This window comes from Diceros bicornis, chromosome 13 (assembly GCF_020826845.1).
Source record: "Diceros bicornis minor isolate mBicDic1 chromosome 13, mDicBic1.mat.cur, whole genome shotgun sequence".
Lineage (NCBI taxonomy): Eukaryota > Metazoa > Chordata > Mammalia > Perissodactyla > Rhinocerotidae > Diceros > Diceros bicornis.
Window position 1 is genome coordinate 51794676 of NC_080752.1, and position 23243 is coordinate 51817918.

Here is a 23243-nt window from a genome sequence, read left to right on the forward strand (position 1 = left end):
GGAGCTCAGCGTCCAGGAAGAAGAGTGAATACGTACTGCGTGTTTATTTTGTTAGGCCCTGTAAAAAGTGCTTTACGGTAACCATTTCATTTCGTCCTCACCAACTGAGGGAGGCTGTCCAAGGACGGACGGCTCAGGTCGACAGCAGGCCTGAGACGGGGCAGGCAGTCTGGACAGCGGCAGGAGCTCTGGTGAGCCAGTCCTGACCCTTGGGTTTAGGCCAGGTCCGTGTGACCTCGTGCAAGTCACGGTCTCTCTCGTGCTTCCGCGCTCTAGCCGGTGTCTGTAGTGCCTGACTCCCGGGATTTTCCCGACGCCCCTTTCCCCAGGCTCCAGAGGCTGCCTGAGGTGTGACAGAGGGTTCCAGGGATGCGGGTCCTGGGACAAAGAGGGAGGTCACTGAGATCAGTAGGGCGGGGGGTCAGAGAAGTCAGTAAGGAGGGATAAGCGGGGAAGGAGATCGGTGGAAAGAACAACCACCACAGACACTCGCTTTCTTCCGCACCCTGCCCGGGGCTCCCACGCCCTCCAGCGCCGCCGCCGGACCTTCTCCTGGGCTCCGGAAGGAGGGCATCCCCTTTCCCCCACTGGGCGCCTCCACCCCGCTGCCCAGGCTGAAAGGCAACAGATCTTCCGAGGGCTACCCGTTTTGACTTCGGCCCTTGCTCCTTAGGCCCGGGAACTCGCAGTTCGGCCCCCCTGGGTCTCTCCTGCTCGGCCACTCCCCCCTCGGCTCGCGACCACTTGGTCTGCGCCGCCTGCATTCTCTGTGTGCCGGGCCCGCCCGCACTGCGGGGGAGAGGCGGGGAGCCGCCCACGCCGCGCTCGGCGCCGGCGTCACCGTCTCCCTGGGACGCGCGCGGGCTGTGCGGCGCGCGGGAGCCGGGCGGGCGGCCATGGCGCGGCTCGCCGGGAGGTAGCCCGGCCGGACGCGAGGAGCGCGGGGGCCGCCATGGCCCGGCGGCGGCGCCGCGCCTGCATCGCGCTGTTCCTGGTGCTGCTCTTCGCCTTCGGCACCCTCATGGGCCTGCGCACGCTCAAGGTTCCGGACGGACTCCCGGCGCTGGGCCCGGGCCTGGAGGTAGCGCCCTTTGAGCGACGCCCGGAGGGGGCCCCCGCGCCCGCAGCCCGGGCCCCGGCCGCCCCCGCCGCGCCGCCGCCCCCGCCGCCGCCGCCCCGCACTGCGGGCCCGGGCAGCCCCCCGGGCCCGGTCCCCGCGGAGGCCGAGCCCGCCCCCGGGCGGAGTCTGCGCGTCTACTCGGACCTGCACGCCTTCTACTACTCGTGGTACGGGAGCCCGCGGCGCGAGGGCCACTACATTCACTGGGACCACGTCATGGTGCCGCACTGGGACCCCAAGATCTCGGCCAGCTACCCCCGCGGCCGCCATAGCCCCCCCGACGACTTGGGCTCCAGCTTCTACCCGGAGCTAGGGCCCTACAGCTCCCGGGACCCCGACGTGCTGCGGGAGCACATGACCCAGCTCAAGGAAGCCGCCATCGGTGAGTTCCCCCCACCCCCCGGCGGCCCTGTCTCCCAGCCTCGCCCTTCTTCCTTCCCACCCGAACTCCCGCTGGTCCTGTCACTGGGGCTTTGGTCCCACTCACCCTTCGGCCTGGCTTCTTACCCCTTCACTTCTACTCTCATTCTGCGCTCACCACTAGGCACCGCCCCCACTTTCTAGTATTCAGACTCCCGCACCTCTGCCTTCTGACTCCTCACAATTCCAGGGCCCTTTCATAGGGCGGAGCTGCTGGGAGGCCCAGTGGAAGGCGTTTGTGCCAGAGCTGTCCCAGCTAGGGACAGCGAGGAGAGGGAGGCAGTCTTCGTGTCTGTTGGGCTTCTAGGTTTGGGTAAGTGAGGCCTGGGTATCCTGGCCCCGCAGGACGCTGACATTCAGAGGAGTAGCGCCTGGGGTGGCCTCTGCTTTCACACCAGGTACAGAGTAGAGCGGCAGCTCTTTTTGCTTTTGCTGGCTGCAGAAAGGAAAGTTTGCCCACGTTGCATGACAGACCCTGCTTTGTTTGCAGTAGGGGGTCCAGGAGCTTTTCTTCAAGTACTCTGCTTGAAAAGAGGTCCCTGGGAGCCTCCTTTGTAGGCAGGCTGGGGTGGGGAGGCTCACTTGTTTCAGATTTTGTCACTGAATTCTGCTGGATTTTACAGTACATTTCAGTTTATCTGGAAATGGCTAGTGAGTGGGGGAAAAATGGAATGCCAGAGACAATGGTGGGAAGTATTCACAGATAAATAACACAGAGGCGATCCCTCAGGATTTACAGTCTAGAGGGCAGACAGTGGAGACAAATGTCATTTCCCACGGAAAGCATAAGATGACCTCTGCTCAGGGTTCTCCTCCCTGCCGGACCTCAGAGGTGCTCCTCTCCTCCAGAGATAGGACTGTGGCTTCCAGGTGGGTGTGGCATTGTCCACCCATTTCGCTTTGTTCTACTACTTGCTAATGGAAGCAGAGCCTGCCTCCTACCCGGGCTTCTCTCAGGCTCCTTCCCAGTGCTGCTGCGCTTCAGCACCGCGGGCGTGGACAGCTCCGGGGCGCGAGGCTCTGGGATCTGATCTGCAGGAAGCGAACCTGGCGGGAGCAAACCATTTCGCAGGTGGGGATAGTTTGTGAGGAAACAAATCTCTGTTGTGCGGGTACTGTGTCTCTGAAGTAGCCTCTGTGTTGTGTCTCAGGCGTCCTGGTCCTGTCCTGGTACCCACCTGGCATGGCTGATGATAATGGAGAACCCTCAGATGACCTGGTGCCAGCCGTTCTGGACACCGCCCATCAGTACAACATCCAGGTGAGTCTCCAAGAAGAGGTGAGGTGCTCTCTGGCCCATTCTGGAGACTTCCCCTCCTCTGCCCGCAGGGATAGTGCCTCTACCAAAGTTCTTGGCATTAGCCCAGGTACGGCAAGTGTGGTGTTGGGGGTGGGGTTCTAATAAATAGTGCCTATGTCACTTTTATTTTCTTGAATTCTGAAAGAAATATTGGGAAAACTAATATAGGAGAAATGAGAGACTAAATAAATATCATGATGATAGAGGTTAGGTTGGAGACCCTGACCCTGGGTAGAAGGCCGGCAAGGGCAGAATGGGCCCACAATCTGAACTGCAGCCTCAGCTCCCTAGTGGGAGGCAGTGCTGGGCCTCCAGGAGTAGAGCACAACGTGTGTTCTGGGCAGGCAGGCTCACTTTCAGGAGGAAAGATGGAGCTGAACTAAGCATGTCCAGTTATTTCCCCAAATGTACCAATCAAATAAGTCATTCCCCTCTCTTGTGGCAAAGGAAGAAAAATGACAGAGAGGAGCCCTGCTCCTGTTCCTGAGCCATCACGTTTCACAGATCAGAGCACATTTTCCCATCGCCACAGCTTCAGTATACTTTTCCCCATGGTTTCAGGCAGCTAGTGCCAGTACACTGGAGCTGACACATAAGCTGAAACCTATTAGCCATCCTGCAACAGCCCATCAGAACGATTCCCAGATGCCCTGCTTTGGGAGTTGGGCAAACTCCTTGCCCCTCTTTTTTTGGCCCTGAGGGCAGTGGCTGCTTTTATCACTATTGTGCCCACCATTGCCAAGCCCTCTCCTGAACTCAGCCTCTCTTCCAGGCTATTATTGGAGCATGAGCCTTATAGGTTGTGGCCCCTGTGGCCCCTGTGACCCAGGCCCCTGTGACAGATCCTCATCTGACCAGTATCTCCTCTGTTTGTGGCAGGTGGCCTTCCACATCCAGCCCTACAAGGGCCGGGATGACATCACTCTGCATGACAACATCAAGTACATCATTGACACGTAAGGCTGCTCTGGGGCCTGGATTTTGGTGGGGGTCAAAATGGGGGTAGAAGGTTTAGAGGGGCAGGTGAAGAGACACAAGGGCTGAATGCCTGTGTCCCAAGCAGTTATTTTATAGTAAGGGAGTACTGGGTTTGGAGTCGGCAGCCTGGGTTTGATTCTGGTTCTGCAGCCTCCAATCTGTGATCAGAGGCAAGCCTCTTAACCTTTGGGTCTTATGAGAGTTACATGAGTTAATATATTTGAAAGTGGCTTGTAAAGTGCTTGCACGTATCATTCATTCATTCAAAAAAATATTTAGTGAGTGCTTTCAGGTGTCCAGGCACTGTCCTAAGCCCTAGTTGCACGGTAATGGGTAGGACTAGCAAAGTTTACATTCTAGTGTGTGTTGGGGGTGCAGTGGAGCAGACAGTAGTTACAAAAAATCAAATAGTGATCTATACTATGAAAAAGTAATAATAAAGAATAGAGTGTTGTGTTAGAGTGTGCCCAAGAAACTACATTAGAATGGGTGGGCAAGTGAGCCTCTCTGAGGAGATGACATGTGAGCTAACACCTGAATGAAGAGTCCGCTCTGCGAAGAGCTGGGGCTGTAAGATCCAAAGGCCATATGATGGGACAAGCTTCACAGCAAAATAGAAAGGCCAGTGCAGCTGGAGTAGGAGACAGGTAGGATGACAGCAGGAATGGAGGCGGGCAGGGCCAGATCAAGTAGGTGGGGCCTTGCAGGTCTTGGTAAGGAGCGATCAGATCCGATTTACACTTTAAAAAGACAATGGATTATAGGGAGGCAGGACTAGGAGCCTGGAGACCAGTTACGTGCCTCTTGCTGCAGTCCAGATGAAAGATGGTGGTGGCTTGGCCTAGGGCAGAGAAGTGAGGCTTGAATAAAGGAACAACAAGGCTGGGGAGGGGAGGGCAAGAACTAGGTTCTTGCTTAGAGGCACAATGAATCCAACTGCAGGGACTGGCTGGATCCAAAATTGTGCTTGGGCATCAGGAAAGATCTCATCCATGGCTGGTCTTACAGCTGTGCTGGCCTCTCCCATCTTAGGCTGCCAGCTCAGGCTCTTCTTCCTCCCACTCCTCAGGTATGGCTCCCATGGTGCATTTTACCGCTATAAGAACAGCATGGGCAAGAGCCTCCCACTCTTTTATATCTACGACTCATACCTGACATCCCCTGAGGCCTGGGCCCACCTCCTGACACCAAACGGGCCCCACTCAATCCGCAACACCCCCTATGATGGGGTCTTCATCGCACTGTTGGTGGAGGAGGGCCACACCCACGACATCCTGGCTGCCGGATTCGATGGCATGTACACCTACTTTGCCTCCAACGGTTTCTCCTTTGGCTCCTCCCATCAGAACTGGAAAGCTGTGAAGAACTTTTGTGATGCCAACAACCTCATGTTCATCCCCAGCGTGGGGCCTGGCTACATTGACACCAGCATCCGGCCCTGGAACAACCACAATACGAGGAACAGGGTCAATGGCAAGTACTATGAGACGGCCCTGCAGGCAGCCCTGACGGTGAGGCCCGAGATTGTCTCCATCACCTCTTTCAATGAGTGGCATGAGGGCACCCAGATTGAGAAGGCCATCCCCAAGAAGACACCAACTCGTCTGTATTTGGACTACCTGCCTCATCAGCCCAGCCTGTACCTGGAGCTGACTCGCCGCTGGGCGGAGCACTTCATCAAAGAGAAGGAGCAGTGGCTGATGTGAGGGGCCTGCAAACAGGGGCACGAGGTGCTGATGTCCCAGCCTCACTGGAAGATGTCACCACGTGGGGCTCAGCTGAGGTTGTAGGCACTCGCTCGTCTCCAAGTCAGCAGCTGGGTGCTTCTGGGTGGGCCATCAAGCCTGGGCCCGTGTAGAACAGGGCCTGCTCCTCAGGCAAGTGGTGCTGGGGTACTCTGCAAGTGACAGGAGACTAGGCGGTGTTCCAGAGAGGGAACCATAGAGGCTGGCAGGTGACTGGACCTAGCCCAGGGCAGCTCCACATCCTCAGTCAGAACACTTGAAAACGATCCCTTTTAGCTTTGAAATCGGCAGGTGGTGTGTAGTGGAGTCGCTGAGTCACTGCTCTCAGAAGGGTGTCAGGGTTCTGGGCTAGCATGCACCCTCTCCCTTCTGCCAGCCTGTGTCATCTCTTTAGGCCTCCTTCCCACATCATCTGTCTTCTCCACATTAGGGAACCATATTTGAGACTTTCTAAAAGGGAAATTCTCTTCCCAATAGATTCCTGAACCCAATTATCATGAAGTAATCCTGAGCATTCACACAGTTACTCAACACACACTAACTGAGCACTACTCTGTGCTGGGTGCTGGGGGAACACTTGACCAGGACTGGTTCCTGTCTTCCTGACGCTTACAGGATCCAGCTTTCCTTATTTGGTGTGGCCTTGTAGCTAGGGCCTGAGCACAGCTATGTTCTTCCTTTTTGCAGTTTTTCCCAGTGCTGGAAACTCAGTTCTTTTTCCTCTAAGAAAATACCTCTGTGCTGCAGAGCCTACCTTTTCCCCGATGAACATTTAGCTCCAGGGAGAAGACCAGGACATCCCCCTCCCTGTTGCCGCCTGAACTGAATGAGGCCCACTCACTAGAGCCATTTTCAGTGCTCCTGTGATTTGTGTTAATTAGGACGTGGTATTCTCAAGTAAGCATTCCTTTTGCTCTTAGTTCACCAGTTCTTACGCCTCAGTCAGATTCTGTGACAAACTGACATGCGGGATGGGCTGGCTACTGTGTTTGTTAGCACAATGAAGAGTGAGTTTGCTTAAGAAATTAGTAGTTTAAACAAGATTTCTAGAGGGAATAGTTAACAAACCAGTGCTTATTTACAAATAAACTAATATGCTAATTGCAGGGACCTTCAAAGCAGGCCCTGGGACACCTTCATGGCAAGATGCTTAGGATCTACTTGAAAATACGTGCAGTGGAAACCACCATATTGTGAAGTTTATGGGCTCAAGACTGAATCCCAAATCTGAGAACTGGGGTGCAGGGAGGGAGTGGGGGAAGCAAGCCCCACTCGTTACCACAGGGCCCCAGCTCATTATGTAACCGATACGAAACCCCACTGATGGATGGGGCAGGCCTCGTGGCCTGGCTTGTGACTTAGTTGGGGAAACCTAGGCAGACAGAGACAGGTGAAAAGGGTTGGATGGTGACCTGCAGTAATTTACAGAAGGGAGCAACAATAAGGCTTCATTTAACATATATACAATTTGAAAAACATTACAAGTATGGCAAAGCCAGGGGCAGGGGCAGCAATTCTCACACGTTGCTGATGGCAAATGCAACATGGTTCAGTTCTTTTGAAGGCTAACCTGTATCAAAAGCCATAAAATGTTCATACACTTTGGCCCAGTAATCCTACCCTAAAGAAAGAATTCAAAAGAAGAAAAATAAACCATTTACAAAGATGTTTAATAGCAGCATTATTTTCTATTAAAGAAAAACAAAGTTCAAATGCCCAACAATAATTATGTTTAACACTTGGTATACATATGAACAAAGATAAAGGCTGCTGAGAAGACACTATATTTAAATAATGGTGTTATAGGTATAATTCACTATAATTTATTTTATGAATAAATAAGAAAAAAGTCTCTGGCTGAAACAGGTAGTAGAGATCTGTTTTCCAATATTCTTTAATTTGGACCCCCTACCCCCACCCCTTGCCAACTGAGCTGACTTCCCATTAGACCACAATGACGCCTCTCTCTGCCAGGCGATTACGGCACACCACACCGCCAACCCCCTGGGTTCAGAGGAAATAGTGTTTGGCCTGTGGCTCGACAATCTTTATCCTCACCTGGTTCCAGCTTCAGGAGCACAAACTCACGCCTTTGGTCACTTGAGACTTTTAAACAGCACCAGCTGGTGCTCTGGCTGATTTGGACCTTAAATGCCACCACCCACCAGAGAGGAAGCTCTCATTACATTCCAAATCTGTTATTTAAATTACTTTCCCAAAATTAAAAAAAAGAGAAAGAGAAGAAACTTATCAGAACAAGGCCATCCTAGGAATGTTCTTAAAAGTCTCTATTCAGCTTTTGGCTGATGTATGAAATTACACATAATAAATATAACCTCCCCCACCAGGTGTGAGGCTAAACCAGCAGCTCCTGGGACCTGGTCTACAGTGTTCAGAAAGACACTGCCTTAAAGGGTCGGACTAGTGATGTTGCAGCCCCAGTGGCCTCTGCAAATGAGGCCTTGCCAGCCACTAGCAGACAGACACACAGTGTCCAGCACTAGTCCTTGGGCCCTCCCCCCTCCCAAGTTTCACAAGCAGGATCCACGTGAAGGGAGCAACCCGTACTTCTGTTGGAGGATGGCCGTAGTACTTTCCAGGGCACTGAGGAGGAAATGGAGGACAGTTAGAGTTTGACTTCTCAAAGGCTTGAGCCCACCCAAGTCTGGTGACCAGAGACCTCTAAACTCTTGGTCTTACTATGCTCTGTTCATCAAACCCTTGATGAATCCTTTTGAATCCTGAAAAAGCCAGCAAATATCAGCAAACTCAGTCCCACTCCATCTACCACTTCTCCAAACCTGCCCAGCCGCCTCAGGGCAAGATAGGAGTGACCACCTTTATTTTGTCAAGGCTTTCTTTGCATCTCCCAACCTCCCTCAAATTCTATCCCCAGGCCACAGGAAAGGGACTCACCAGCCTGGACGAATGATGCCAAACTTTCCAGGCACAGACAAGTCAACCACAGTTGAGCCTAGGCGATACTCAGGGCTCCGGCCATCCCCTATTGGTCCCCCATCAATGACCAGGGACAATTGAGGCCAGAGGTCCTGGAACTCCTGAGAAGAGGGAGAGGAAGAGCATGGACTCTACTCCTGGCAGCTGCAATGATGTTACACTGCATCACTGCATGCAGGATTTCTAAGACAAAGGCCACACGGTTCTAAAACAGGACGCATCTTCCTCTAAGCAGGGGAAGGAACCTCATTTGTTAAGGTCAGCTGTGCCAAGGACACTGCATTCGCTCCTAAGACACTGCATCCTATGAGGTTTGCAGCCACCCCAGGTTAGCACCCCAAGTAACATCTATCTTAGAGCTTAAAGACAATCTTGCTGTGCCAAGAAGAAATTCCCCACACTGCTTGTTGGGGAGGAATAAGTACAATGACTGGAGTCCCAGGTGGGAGTCAAAAGATGTGGGATCTACCCGGGACTTCCCACCAAATCTCTGTGTGACAGCATGCAAGTTACTTTAGCCAGGGCTGTAAAATAGGGGGCTGGACGAGATGGCCACCAAGGGTCCTTCCAGCTCTAGCACTGTGATCCTGGATGTCAGAGGAACTCTGATCAGGGTAGGGAGAGCAAGAGGCTGGCCTCCGCAAGTGCATGCCACCAGCACTCAATCCTTGGGCTATGGGAAGGATACTCCCTTCAGAACTGTGGATTGAACTGTGAACTGAGCTAGAGAGTCACTCCCGCCCCCATGAGGACAATGCAGTGGCAGTTAGGCCTGGGAATCTGGGATGGCGGATCGTAAATACCAGTTATGGTGTTGGACAGGGCAACTGCTTGCTGAAAAGTACGAAGAAACCTCCCTCCCCCACCCTAGCATCCCCTTGCCCACGGCCTCAGGTGTAGCCACCAGGACTGAGAAAAGCCCACAGTCTGAGAATAAGAAGGGGTGCTGAGCTCTCACTTCCCAGGGCCCTGAACCCACTCTCTAGGTCTGGGCATGGAAAACTCCATCACTTTACTATGAACTATTTAAGTTCAGTAAGAAGAAAAATGTGTGGTAAGTTAAATTCCTTTGTGTCCTCGTTCGTTCTAAGCTATGCAGCCAAGACAGGATTAGGACGATTGTTTCTTTGACCTGGCTTGTGGCAGAGGTAAGAGAACAGGGTCAGGAGTCCCTGGAACAAATGAATGAACTTTTTGAAGCCTTAATTTTCTGTACAGCACTGTTATAAAGACTTATCGCCGGGCCTGTCCCGTGGCTTAGCGGTTGGATGCGTGCCTTCTGCCGCTGGCGGCCCTGGGTTCGGATCCCAGGTGCGCACCGACGCACCGCACTGCTTCTCTGGCCATGCTGAGGCCACGTCCCACATACAGCAACTAGAAGGATGTGCAACTATGACGTACAACTATCTACTGGGGCTTTAGGGGAAAAAAAAAAGAGTAGAATAAAATTATCCTTTAAAAAAAAAAAAAAAAGACTTATCGCCTAACTGTATTCTCCAACAACTGCTGCCCCCACAAAAAGGGAAAAAATGATTGTATTTATCACAATGTTTCTTATCATTAAAAAGTTAATAAGAAGAAAACACCAATTTTCCCCCTCGCCTCTCAAACTTTGTAATAAAACCTTTCTGAGATTCTTTCATTTGGATTCTTTCCACCCCACCTCTCCCAACCCCCTGACAATGAGGCAGAACTTCCCATCATTAGACCCAAAGGGTGACTCTCCTGCTAGGCAATTCCAGCACACCATCAACCCCACAGGTTCAGAGGAAACTGTTTGGCCTGGTGACACTTCTGGGGGGAGGACTCTCACCTCAACATTCAGAGAACTGGCCTGGGAGCTGAGGTTGGCGCTGGTGAGAGCAAGTGGTCCCCCGAACACCTGGGCCAGGTCCTGCATGAAGGCGTGGTCAGGAATCCGGATGCCTACAAGCTATGAGGCAAGGAGAAAGGAGCACCATCAGAAAGGCTGGGAGGGGTGGGGGTTGGGTGTGGCCTGGATCCTACTGAAAGTCAAATGGCAGGAGTCTGGGGACACGAGAAAATCTGACTCACAGGAGTGAAGGGGTTCAGGTCCTTGTTGAGCTCCTCCGAGCGTTCCATCACCAGGGTGACTGGGCCTGGTAACAGGTCTTTCAGGAGCCCCTCGGGTACTCTCACATGGCAGTACCTGGAAACAAACAGGTACAAACCCATCCAAGAACGAAGGGCCACTGCTGGTCCTATTCCAGACTTTAGGTAAACACAGAAAAGGGGTTCCTAAGGCCTGTGGGATCCGTCCTTCCTCCCACATCATCTCCCTAAAGAGCTTGAGCAGAAGGTAGGGCTCCAAAGGAACACGCCAGGTTTGGAGCCCACTTGCTCCTGGTCTTCGAGGCTACAACAGCTGCACCGCTTTCATGCTCCGTGTCATATTTTCTTCAAGGAACCTCCCATTAAATTAAGCTTATTGGTTTCCTTTTTTTTTTTCTTTTTACCGCGGGAGCCCCCCCGTTATCACAAAAGCGCTAAAAGAATAGGGACCCTGCCTGACTCGTTCATCGCTGCGCCCCTGCCATCTCGTTCAGGGCTGGCATACGCTAAGCGCTCAATACACGTTTCCAGTTCCGGATTCCCGGGTGAGAATGGAGAAGCCCCTCCCGCGCTCTGCGCCTCAGTCTCCCAAGCCTGTCACCGGAAGCCCCTCCCGCGGTGCCGCCCCCAGCGGGGCCGGGTCCGGGCGGCCTCACCTGTAGACGTCGGCCACGCGGCCCAGGCATACGGCCAGCGGCTTGGCCTCGCAGCGGCCCTTGAGGCGGTACACGGCGCCCAGCGCCGCCGAGCAGCTCGCCGAGCAGGCCAGGCCATACAGCGTGTCGGTGGGGACAGCCACCACGGCGCCGGCGCGCAGTTCGGCCACGGCGGCCCGCAGCGCCTCGGTCCAGCCCACGCGCTCCGGACTTGCGGCCCGCACAGCCCCGCTCCCCGGGAGCCGCAACAGCCGGGCTCCCGGCGCGGCCGGAGTGGGGCTCGGCGGGCGGAGGAGGCGGCCGCTCCGGGCGGAGCCCGCCGGCCCCTCGCTCAACCCCACGCTGGCAGCCACAGCGACCCTCAGCCCCCTGCACGGGCGTGCCGGAGACATCCGCCCAGGCCCGCTTCCGGGAGGAAGTGACGTAAACAGTCAGCTTCCGGTTCGGGAGGCTTGGCCCCACCTCCGCGCCGGGCAACTTAAAGGGACCGCGACCCCCAGGAGGATTGAAGGAGACCGGTGGGGACGGGGCGGGGCGCAGCTTTGCAGAGCCTTAGCGCAGCGCTGGGGAGGGGGGGCGGCCGAAAGGGGGGAGGTGGTCGGGCCGCGCAGGCGGAGATGGAATGGGGCCCGGGCTCAGACTGGTCACGGGGGTGAGAGGGGGCCCGTCGGGGCGGGGGGAAGGGGCTGGGACCCCGCGCAAGGGCCGGCCCTGACCGTCTGCCTCTCGCTCTCTCCCGGGCAGGGAGGCTGCCGGCGTGGACCGTGGGAAGGCGGGGCTGGGGCTCGGCGGGAGGCCACCCCCGCAGCCTCCCCGGGATGAGCGCGCCCAGCAGCTGCTGGACGCGGTGGAGCAGCGGCAGCGGCAGCTCCTGGACACCATCGCCGCCTGCGAGGAGATGCTGCGGCAGCTGGGCCGCCGGCGCCCGGAGCCGGCTGGTATCGGGGTCAGTGGCCACCCCGGGCTGGGCCTGGGAGGTGGGGACTGCCCACTGGCTGGACTTGCTAAGCCCTAGCTTTCCCTGGAGGGTAGAAGAGTGTCCCCACCGCTTTATCCCTCCCCCCTTTTCATCTGGGCGAGAGGCTTTGAAAAAGTTAGGTGCTATCCAAATGCCAAGTGGCCATATCCTTGCTGGGCCTAATCTAAGGCCTTTCCTGCCAGCCTCACTTTTTTCCTTTCTGTTCTAACCAGAATGTCTCAGCCAAACCTGGAGCGCCCCCTCAGCCAGCTGTCTCCGCCAGAGGTGGCTTCTCAAAGGATGCTGGTGATGGAGCTGCGGAGCCCTGACCATCCCCGAGCCGGGCGCCTGACTTCTCTCCCTCCCCGGGGCTGGTGGCTGGACTCTGAACAACTCCCTTCAGTAAAGGGGCCAGTCTTCACTGGCAGTGGCTGGCTCTTGGCTCTCAGCCTGGGGTGGCAGCTCTGCTAGCAGCTGGGTTCACTCCCACTTCATCCTGGCTGAAAGCAGTGCTGAGTTTTGAAATGTAGCCAATGAATACCCAGTCTGATTACCCGGATTTGGGCAGACCAGCAGTGCTCGCCAGAGTGGTCTGGCCTGCTTTGGGGGATCCAGGTGGTGTTACATGTCCATTTCATGCTTTGGGGGCTCCCAGCCCCACAAAACACTTTTAGCAGAGCCTTGATTAAAAGGAAACCTGCAGACTCTCCTGGTGACCGACCTTTCCTTTCTGTGCCCTAAGACTCTGATGGCTGGCGAGGGGGGAAATAGTTGAAAAACCATCAACCATGGGCAGGGTTGGGAAGAAATGCCACAGACACTACCAGATTTAAATAAGCATTTAATTAGGATTTCATTAGTATTTAATATTGCTTTTTCAATTCCAAAAAGTTAAATTTTCACTTCTTAGCAGATATTTTAAAGTACAATATTAAGTTTATACAAAATGAGCAATTAAGCAAACACCATTATTTCACATTCTTCAAAAATACAAATTCATATTTACTCTTTTTTGGGTTTGGAGGTTTCTTCCTTTGGAAGTACTGAACCTGTAACGTTTTCACATCGCTCAGTGGAAGTCCGTTGTTCCCATGTTTCAATCTTAAATAAATTGGATAGGCTTTTACATAATCCAAATAGAACTATTTGGGATTTAAAAAACTGTCACCAAGACCTCCAGCCAATGATAGTGTGTGAACAAAGAAGGCTCTCGTGGGTCTTGCCTTTCCTGGCCAGAAGATCTGAGCCAGAGATTCAGCAAAAACCTGTTTCCAGCCACCTTCCCCAAACAGGTACTAAGAAGAGTTCACAGGGAAAGGGAACAGCCACCTTGAACTCCAACCCTCACCCTACATTCTCCGAAACACGACAAAAGATGTAGACTGTTGAGTCAAACAGTGCCCCCGGGAGGCCTGAGGACCCGGGAGAAGAGCAAGAGAGGCCTCTGACTTGGCACCACTAAGAGGATAACAAGGATATTGCAAAAAACACCCCTGGGTTTTGGTGAAAAAAGATTTTATGAAAAGTTTTCCCATAACAAAGAGTAGAAACTGCATTGAGCTGAGAAAGTGACACTACATTATCACCCAATTTTTGGCCCAGCAGGCACACCACCAAAAGGGCAATGTGTGGGTTTAAACTTTGCTTCCAGTAAAAAAGCTTGTACTATGTACACATTGACACAAAGATCCAGTTTAATTTGCATTTTTCAGTGCAGACTGAGAAGCCCTCTCTTGAACAGGAGGAACAGTGAGAAATGCCAGCTTCCCCAAAGGGCATGAGAAGAAACCCGGGACCCTTTCCCTCTCCCCCAAAAGTACTCAAGAAGAAACAGGCTGGACTACCAATCAGAAATAGGCATAATTTGGTTTTGTTGGTCCCCCCCTACCCCCCAGTATTAAAGAATGGACAACTTCCAATCTATGTCACAGCAGAACCATTTGCATATTGGATCTATGGAAATCTTTCTGCTTTGGCTGAAGTATACTTTAAAAGTTCTCTTCTATTGTAGCCTGAGAATTGAAGATAAAATGGGGTGGGGGGAACAAGAGAGGAGTGAAGGGGAAGGAAGAAAGTTGATAAATCAGATTATTAACAGCTTTGTTCACTGGATTTAATGAAGCCTAGAGGCCTTTTTGCTTAAAGAGCCAACAGGCTGGAATGGGGAGCAGTGTGGAAATGGCCCGTGTTGCCGCCCCCCACTACCAAGACCACCTCCCCAAACATATTTCTGATTGGTGGAAAAGTGTCAACTCTTTAGCAATATTGTTGCAGTTCCACAAATCAATGGTTTCAGTGACTCTGGAGAAGTCTTTAAGATTAAGGACAATGGACGTGATTACAAATATAAAAGTCTAGAAGGGGCCAGGTTTCTCCCTAGGAACAACCTGTTCCTTCCTTCAGGTATCACTTCGTAACGGTGAAGAGGGGAAAGATGGCAAGGGACTAAGAAGAAGTGATGACAAAGGGCCTCAACAGTCAGCAGAAGAAAACAGGACCCGCAGAGTTCTTCAGAGAGCCTGAGGGGCGCCCTCGGGCACACAGGGAAGGCTTGCATAGATTGAGCAGTTGCTGAGAATGCATAATAGTGTTTCCCTATAGACAGCCTCACAGTACAGGGCTGATGAGCAGAAAAATGCGGCCAGACCTGGGCCACATGGGACAACGACTGTCAAGCTACACATATTGCACCAAAGTAAGTGCTTTTCTTTTCACACTGCAATTTAACTTTTTATTCTGAGCAAAAAATAAAACTTTGTGGAAAGTATATATGTATATATATACACAAAAGAAATTGCAGCAATTGGGTTAAAGATAAAATAACCTAAAGTGCTTTTTTACTTTATTATTTCTTTAATATACCAATATGAGGTTCTGCAAACTTGTCCCTCTGGACACATTCAGCATTATACAAAGTCTCTCAGGAAAACCCATCCTACCCTCCATTATCATTATCCCCGTCAGTCCACTGCCTTGACCCTGAAGGTAAAACTCTCCAATCTATTGACTCTCCAGAGGTGGTGAAGAAAAGTCCCTTGCTTCTACCCAGAGAGGTCTTCACACCTTAAGGCCCCTCCTGGGCTTTGTACCATGATGTCCTTCTAAAGGCGGGGAGGGGTGGAATTCAATAAATGACACCAACTCTTGTCACCAAACTAGTGATGCCCCCATGAGGTTGGCCAGACCCTGTCAGGAAAGGCAGGACCACTTTCCCTCAATGCCCCACCCACCTGCCTGGGAAGGGCCAAATTCACTAAGGCAGTTTGGCGGTGCCAGCCAAGGTTTCCTACCAGCTCCAAGCCCATGAACTCCAAATCCTGGTGCTGACCTGCACCCCATAAAGGGGCAGCATAACTGGAGATGCTAGTGGGAGCTGGAAGTATAAATCTACAGGGTGAAAATGGTTAAGGTTACCATGGGAAGAAAAAAGGCTTGATGGCACCCGCTAGAAGTCTGCAGACCTTCCCTAACCTCACCCCAGGTTCATTCCTGGGTTTGGGAAACCATGCTCTCCACGAAGGCTCTTTCTGGCTCCAGTTAAGCCAGCGGCCCTCTCTTCTCCAAGGTCCGTGGTACTAGAGGCCAGGCTTATAGAAGGAGATGGGGAGGGAAAGAGTGCTGAAGGAGGAAGGTAAGGAAAGACTGCCTACCCTGTGGAACAGACCTGCTCTTCACAACTACTCACGAGCATTTTAAGCACATTCCTGATTTTTCAAAAGCTGATTGGATCCGACAGTCCCCCTTGTAATCTTGAGCCAGCCTCAAAAGGTAGATACTTCAACTAGAAAAATCTGTCAGCCTGACACTCTTTTAAGATGCTTCATCACTCCCAATCTTTGGAGAGCGGAAAAGCCCCTAACCTGGGTGAGCCCAACACAAGCACAGCCCTGGCTAACCAGAAAGAAGCAATATTTAAACCACGGCCTTCCAATGGTCTTCCCTGGGCTCCTGTTTCCCACCTCAGCACCCAGGAACCGAATCCCAGGTGCACCTAGGATGGGTATGTGGGGAGGCCATTCCTGCCCTCACATGTATGCTAGCTTCTGGATCCCATCACACTGCTCTCTCTCAGAAGTTGGAGAGAAGACAGCAACGGTCCTACCTCAAAGCTTCCCATGGGTGCAGGCCCAGAGACAGCCAAGGACCACCCACGCTCAGCTGCTCATTTTCCAGGAAGACTAATCCACTGTGGTAACAGAAGATTCCTCGTGCCTTATCAACCTCTGCTGAGGTCAATGGTCACCAGAAGCCATCAGCCTTTTGGGGAAGGGAGTACAGAAGGTCAAAAAGAAATCAACTCTCCTGACTAGACTCCTGGAATGAGGAACCACCAGCTGCCTGTGGTTAAGCCCATTTCTCCGCATGGCAGGAACATTTACCACCACCGCCCTCCTGTCCAAGTGTGTCCCAACATCCTGTCAAAGGCAGGGCCACGTGCTCCCAGGCAAACGATCTGCTCTGGGTACTGTCTTGGCTGGCCCTGAGGAATGGCTCAGAGAACTCGAGTGTGATAAACGCAGATCTCTTTACATTACAGAGTGGAAAAGGAAGGGAAGATTATGGCTGTTCTCTGCCTGACTGACATGGTTGACTCAGAAGAACAGCCTTGCTTGTGGGAGCTTGCTCCTCAAGGCCCGCAAGGGGCTCTTGGGAGGCAGAGGCTAGTCTAGGCCCGGGCCATGCCTCGTCTCTGAGCTCAGTGAGTTTGCTGAGCACTCATGACTACATTAATAGAGCCAGTTGAGAGAAACTTTCCATTTTAGTGTGGACTGGAGTTTATGTTTTATTTTAAGAGGCAATGACTTGGAGCCAAAGGCAGACAGATGGATATAATTCTATACACAAATCAAAAAGAAAATTTTTTTCCCCTATAACACAACTTAATGAAACATTCCAAATGAGATAACTTATTGCAACATTTCAGGCTTTTTGGTCGAAAGGGAATTTTTTGTTTTGTTTTACCCTGAGTAGAAGATCATCGTTTTGTGTTGTTTTTTTGTTTTTGTTTAGAAATCACATGACTAAGCTGAGCAAGTCACATCCTTCTTTGCACTGTACTAGGCTGTATGCAAAATCCAGAGGGGTGAGAGGCAGAGATGGGAGGGGGCAACCAAAAGCCTGCTGAACCTGGAACCAGCACACTTGGCCTGCCAATTACACGCACCTTAAAAAAAACTCCCTTAAAGCCGCAACTTCTCCTCAGAAGCAAAATGCAGCTCTCCTGCTCTGAGAAGGAAAATACCATTAAAGGAAGGCAGACCACCGACCAGCAGCTGGCCATAAGCCACATGTCCACTCTAGGACAAAACAGGGATGTTTCCCAAGAAAAATTCACCGCGATCTGCAAGCCCCAGCAACCAACTGAGAGAGAGAACCAGGAAGGCAAAGACTCTGATGATGCCACTAGAGCCGGCTCTGCACACCTGCCATCCATAGACAGCAGTCAACAACTTGCCTCGGGCCCCTGCAGAACCCGAGCGTCCCCACAGGCTCGGCCAGGCTTTCAGCTGCCCCTGTGTGCTGAAACTGGCTGCAGGACGACCCCCGCCATAGCCACCCTGAGCTCCACAACACCAAGCGCAAACAACAAAGCCATCTTACCCAATCCCTGTCTGGCTCACAGGGGTCTCACCTGCCTCTGCCACTTCCCTCTCTGATGGAGCGAGGGTCTGGCCTTCCGAGCAAGCTTCAGCCTCACACTCAAAAGACACACAGGGAGGAGCAACGCCCGACACACTGAACTCTACTGCCCAAACCACAAAGACCCCAGTGCAAGTGATGGGCAGCATCTGATTGATGGAAACCACACCCTTTCATTGAGAATTTTTATGCATACGAGTAACCTTAATTTCCAAGTTCACATGACAATAAGCAAAAGTGACATACAGTGCAGCCAAACAGTTCATTTATAACTTAGCTTTTTTTTTTGTTTTGTTGTTTTTGTTTTTTTTTCCCCAAAGATCAGTTCCTTAAAATGGATGCTCCTGGGATATGAATAAAGAAAATACGTCTGAAAAATGAGGATTTCAAACAGTAGATTTCTTCATCCTTCCAACTGCTGACCCTATGATGGTAGCATCGCACCTCACGCTTCCTGCGTGGCCTCTCTCTGCGGAGGTGAGCCCACACAGGCCTTTCACTTGGAGAAGCTGCTGGTCAGGCCCGTCTCCTCCTCCCCCTGCAGTAGTGCTTCAATGGGAATCAGATGGGACGGGGTGTCCAGGCTCTGGAGGGACAGAAACTCGGACATATCCATGGCACTTAACGTTTCTGTCTGAGGGTCTGAAGGAGTCTCTGCTGGTCTGCTTTGCTCACAGGAAGAAGGTATGGTGGAGGATGAAGACAGAGGGACAGGCGGTGGGGAAAACGTCTGTGGTGGTAGCTTCAGGCCAGGCCCATCAGGAGGCTGGGGGCTTGGCTCTGGAGGGAGTGGAGAAGAACAGCCCTTTCTCCTGCTGGCCGCCCGCTCCTTGGCAGAGTCCCGGCACGCACACTGACACTGACATGCCTCCTCTTGTTTGATGATGATCACAGGAACACTGAGGCCAATCTGCTGTACCGAGCTCCCTGCGAGAGAGGCAAGAGAGACGCTCTTCAAGTAGCCAGCCGCAGGGCAGGGGCAGGAGGGGCGGGGGTTATGGACTAGGAGAGAGCTGAGTGCCATGGAGGAATGGTGGGAAGGGGTGGATGCCACGCTCTGGGCTTTGTTCTGCTTTAAAGTGGACCACGTTCCTCCTCAGGAGGCCTCTGACACTCCCCATCCCCTCCAAGACAAAGTCCCTCTTCCCTACAAAGCCACACACGCCGTCTAGATGCACCCTATATTTCCAGCCTTCTCCAGGGCACCCTCCATGCCAGCCACGGAGGACACCTCCCTTTTCCTGACACGTTCTTCACACCTCTGGGCCTGTGGGCTCTTCCTTCTGCCTAAACTCCTCAGACACTGGCTGTTCCTCTGGAGAGCTTACGCTTCTCTCTCAAGACCTAGCTCGTGCCTCTCCTCTCCTGATGCCTCCAGGGAGTGTTTCCAGCAGGCTTATACCGAGAGCTGGGCTGAGGGCAGCTGGCACGTGAGCCTCCAGGCGCATGCACAGCTACTGTATTCCTTCCACACCTCTCTCCACGCTGTACAGGACGTGTTTAGTTCTGCCTGCCCAAGAGACTCTGAGCCCCTTTAGGACATCCCGCTCATCGTTATAGCCCCTGTCTCTGACACACAGTAGGTGTGGGTAAATCTCCTTTAACAAGCCAGCCTCGTATGCACACACATTCTCTCTCTTTTGTGTGTGTAGGAGTGTTGTGTATACGAAAACTCTGAATTCAGACAGGCTTTGTGTGTCTCAAAAATAGCTAGAGACCAAGGGGCAGGAGAACAGAGAAGGAGTCATGAGGCCTGAGGACTAGGGCTTTGGCTCTGCCACAAACTCACTTATGACTTTGGAGAGTCATTTAATCTTTCACAGCCCCAGTTTCTTAATCTATAAAATAAAGAGTTTGAAAAAAAGGATATTTTAGCTCTATAAGAGTCTCTGGCCCAGATGCTATTTCTTCAATACTGTAATTAGAAAAGAGTCCCGTGAATTAACAGTTGCCCTCTTTAGCATTAACTGTGATTCGAACTTTTTTCTGGCTACATTTAAAAGCTATATCTGAAAGGGAAAGAACCATTACAGTAGTCTCTCCTGATCTGCAGTTTCGCTTTCGCGGTCTGCAAGGAGATGACCCTCCTTCCTCCTTCTGACGTGTTGTCACACTACATCCCAATGTCTACGTCATTCACCTCCCTGCCCCTCAACACGTAGGTATTTGATCATCTCACATCATCACAAGAAGGAGGGTGAGTACAATAAGATATTTTGAGAGAGACCACATTCACGTAACTTTTATTACCATATATTGTTATAATTGTTCTATTTTATTATTAGTTATTGTTGTTAATCTCTTACTGTGCCTAATTTATAAATTAAACTTTATCATAGGTGTGTATGTGTAGGAAAACACATAGTATATACAGGGTTCAGTACTATCCGCAGTTTCAGGCATCCACTGAGGGTCTTGGAACGTATTCCCCATGGATAGGAGGGGACTACTGTAGTAGTTAAAGAATGTTAAATGTGGTCTTTATGCTATAAGTACACTAACTTCCCATAGTAGTAAGAATATGAAATACTCTAATAAATAAACAATACGATGTGACAAATTTAAAGTTTCAAAAACTGGGGCAAAGCAACAATTAACTGTGCCTCAAGGGGCCCAGAGAGTTGACTTGCTTCTAAAGCTAACGTAGAATTACATACCTGTGCTACTGGCTACTGGTACTGCAGTGGTAAAAAACACCTTCTCAACTTTAGATGATTGCTGCTGGGAAAAAAAAGAAAAACATCACATTTATGGCCACAGTAACATGGCGGATCTCCCAGGACCGGAAGCCTCCCCAGTTATAATGGTCATCCAAGAGGACAGAAAACCCTCAGTGTTCAGGGATTTTTGCACTGAGTGATGTTTTGTTTGTGCTGACATGAGGTCTCTACACTGTTTGACATTCAGTGCTGACAACGTAGCCAGCTTTGTCCCCTACTACTTGGCTGTCTCCCAGCTGCCTAATGCAGGAGCTTTTGTGTGCCCAAAGGCTCCTACAAGGATGCTTTTCTCAGGCTGATGGTCTTCTCGGAGGGAGCCCCAGGGCTGGCTTCCCCTCTAAGCTCTCCATCCCCTACCACCTCCCTATACTTCTGTGAGGCTGCAAAGTTCTTTTTTCCCCTCAAGGATTAAGCTGCATGCTAAGGACAGGCTAGGACTTCCTCTCACAGGCAGAACAGCCCTGTGAAGGCCCTGGGCAGTGTGCTATAAGCTGCACTGGGTAGTTGTTCAAGTGGGGGCCGTGGACTCAGCACACCTGGACTTGAGTCCAAGCTCTGCTGCGTATTAGTTGTAGAAGTCAGGAAACATGCTTTGACCTTGCAAAGTCTCAGCTTCCTCATCTGTAAAAATAGGGACGATAAGCAAAGAACCTTCAAAGGACCCCGGAGAGGGTGAAATGAGATGACGCACGCAGAGCCCTGGGCGCACAGTGAGCACTCAGCAAACATGAGCTATTAGTATTATGACTAAGGAGGACTGTAAAGCCATGCCCAGAAATCAGCCCTATCATTTTAGTGTACTTCCTATTAAACTGGCTACAAGCCTTCTGCTTTCTTCAAGTCTTATCTTAAAAGGGCTTTGTCTTTTATCCTTTTAAGGGAAAAAAAAAGTGCCTCTAAGATGAGTCTAGGAGGAACTTGTGAAAGCTTCTGGCTAAGTTATAGGAGATGAGGCTATAAAATGAGGGAGAAATGAGACCCATATTTACATAAATGAAAATGAATTGCATGGAAAAGGAATGATACTTGTTCCACGCAGCTCCCCAGGGCAGATCCAGAAAAAAACAACTACATGGAGGCAGATTGGGTCACAACACTGGCAAGCCCTCTCCAGTGACTCTGGCCATCTGCAAATGGAACGAGGCTGCCTCCAGAGACGGTCGGCGCCCCATGTATGGAATGTGAGTGCTCTAACTATTTAGCTCACTATTTAGCCCAAAACCACCTTTCCAGTTTGTGTGATAGCGTCCTATATCCACCCAGACAGTCCTAGTCAGTCCTTCCTCTTCTCCATCTAATTCTGACGCATACCTCGAGTCTCACCTGACCTGTATGGCCACCCAATAAGCACTTACTCTCTGAACCCCTCATCTGGCAGCACAATGTAATAGTCAAAAGCAGAGGCTCTGGGGTCGGTCTGCCACTTATAAGCTGTGTGACCCTGGGCTACTCACAACTTCTCTGAGCCTCCACTCTCCAGTGGTAAAATCATACCTACCTCCTAGAACTGCTGTGATTAAAAAGTAATGCATTAAAAAGTACTCAGCACAGTGGATGACATCTAGAGATACAGACACATAGAAACAGTAAAAAGATCAGTGGTTGCTAGGGAAGAGGGGGCAGGGAGAAGGGATGTATAAGTGAAGTATATGGGATTTTTAGGGTGGTGAAACTATTCTGAATACTGTAATGGTAGACACTTGACTTCATGCATTTGTCAAACCCATAGAACCATACCACACAAAGAGTGGACTCTAATGTCAACTATGGACTTTAGTTAATAATAATGTACCAAACTTGATTCATCAACTGTAACAAATGTACCACACTGATGCAAGATGTTAATATTAGGGGAAACGGGGTGGGGGGCGGAGCACGGGCAGAGAGTATAGGGAAATTCTCTATGCTATCTGTTCAATAAAATCTAAAAATAATGGGGCTGGCCCTGTGGCTTAGTGGTTAAGTGCGCACGCTCCGCTACTGGCAGCCCAGGGTTCGGATCCCAGGCGTGCACTGATGCACCGCTTCTCCAGCCATGCTGAGGCCGCGCCCCACATACAGCAACTAGAAGGATGTGCAACTATGACATACAACTATCTACGGGGGCTTTGGGGAAAAAAAAGGAGGAGGATTGGCAATAGATGTTAGCTCAGAGCCGGTCTTCCTCAGCAAAAAGAGGAGGATTAGCACGGATGTTAGCTCGGGGCTGATCTTCCTCATACACAAAAAAATAAATAAATAAAATAAAAAATAAAAATAATGTACATAAGGTAATGAGTGGCACATGTTAGATCCTCAGTTGTAAAAAGTGCTTAGTTAGCACAGTAAACGCTTACACAGAGTAAGGGCTCAATAAATCGTAGCTATTGTTATTTTTTTACTACTGGTATTATTATTTGGCACCTTACCTACTGGATATATTAACGTTCTTTTAGGCCTTTTAGCCTCTTTAGCTAGAAAGTAAGTTTTCGTGAAAAAGAGATCCCGGTTCTCATTCTTCTGTATCCCCAAGAGTATCCCACGTGGTATCTGGTGAATGCCAGGCCCTCAAAATATATTTAATTGAATGACCAAGTCATTTCCTTAGTCATCCAGACCAAATGCTTTTGTAGAAAATGGCTCTACGGTGGGCTCTGGGAGCACAGACTATTTCTCTGCCTTGGCCACTGCTGTCT

At 51.2% G+C, this 23243-nt stretch overlaps 4 protein-coding genes across 9 annotated transcripts in view; 2 read left to right on the forward strand and 2 right to left on the reverse strand.

The window, feature by feature from the left end:
- Positions 1 to 941: 941 nt before the first annotated feature.
- MANEAL (mannosidase endo-alpha like) lies at positions 942 to 7363 on the forward strand. 3 transcript variants are annotated; one of them, XM_058553730.1, is made up of 4 exons: positions 942 to 1502; positions 2692 to 2801; positions 3720 to 3796; positions 4888 to 7363. In XM_058553730.1, the coding sequence occupies exons 1-4, from the start codon at positions 953 to 955 to the stop codon at positions 5522 to 5524; spliced, it is 1374 nt and encodes a 457-aa protein (XP_058409713.1). In that variant the 5' UTR covers positions 942 to 952; the 3' UTR covers positions 5525 to 7363. The 3 variants fall into 3 exon arrangements, with proteins under 3 accessions (XP_058409713.1, XP_058409714.1, XP_058409715.1); XM_058553731.1 differs by having other exon boundaries at positions 5165 to 5238; XM_058553732.1 differs by lacking the exons at positions 942 to 1502; positions 3720 to 3796 and having other exon boundaries at positions 2731 to 2801; positions 4888 to 7347.
- Positions 7215 to 11657, reverse strand: YRDC (yrdC N6-threonylcarbamoyltransferase domain containing). Of its 2 annotated transcripts, XM_058553733.1 has the most exons (5): positions 11251 to 11657; positions 10577 to 10691; positions 10335 to 10454; positions 8480 to 8622; positions 7215 to 8167 (listed from the first exon to the last, which is right to left on the reverse strand). In XM_058553733.1, the coding sequence occupies exons 1-5, from the start codon at positions 11640 to 11642 to the stop codon at positions 8095 to 8097; spliced, it is 843 nt and encodes a 280-aa protein (XP_058409716.1). In that variant the 5' UTR covers positions 11643 to 11657; the 3' UTR covers positions 7215 to 8094. The 2 variants fall into 2 exon arrangements, with proteins under 2 accessions (XP_058409716.1, XP_058409717.1); XM_058553734.1 differs by lacking the exon at positions 8480 to 8622.
- Positions 11521 to 12917, forward strand: C13H1orf122 (chromosome 13 C1orf122 homolog). Of its 2 annotated transcripts, none has more exons than XM_058553736.1 (3): positions 11521 to 11768; positions 11995 to 12196; positions 12442 to 12917. In XM_058553736.1, the coding sequence occupies exons 2-3, from the start codon at positions 12149 to 12151 to the stop codon at positions 12535 to 12537; spliced, it is 144 nt and encodes a 47-aa protein (XP_058409719.1). In that variant the 5' UTR covers positions 11521 to 11768; positions 11995 to 12148; the 3' UTR covers positions 12538 to 12917. The 2 variants fall into 2 exon arrangements, with proteins under 2 accessions (XP_058409719.1, XP_058409718.1); XM_058553735.1 differs by lacking the exon at positions 11521 to 11768 and adding an exon at positions 11851 to 11902.
- A 124-nt stretch (positions 12918 to 13041) lies between these two features.
- The window catches only part of MTF1 (metal regulatory transcription factor 1), a 42148-nt gene continuing 31946 nt past the window's right edge, over positions 13042 to 23243 (reverse strand). The window contains exons 10-11 of one of the 2 annotated variants that reach the window (XM_058553729.1): positions 20506 to 20566; positions 13042 to 18775 (exon numbers count right to left, since the gene is read on the reverse strand). In XM_058553729.1, the coding sequence (XP_058409712.1) occupies positions 18345 to 18775; positions 20506 to 20566 (492 nt within the window). In that variant the 3' untranslated portion in view covers positions 13042 to 18344. Of the gene's footprint in view, positions 18776 to 20505; positions 20570 to 23243 lie in introns of both variants that reach the window. The other variant, XM_058553727.1, reaches the window with a different exon arrangement.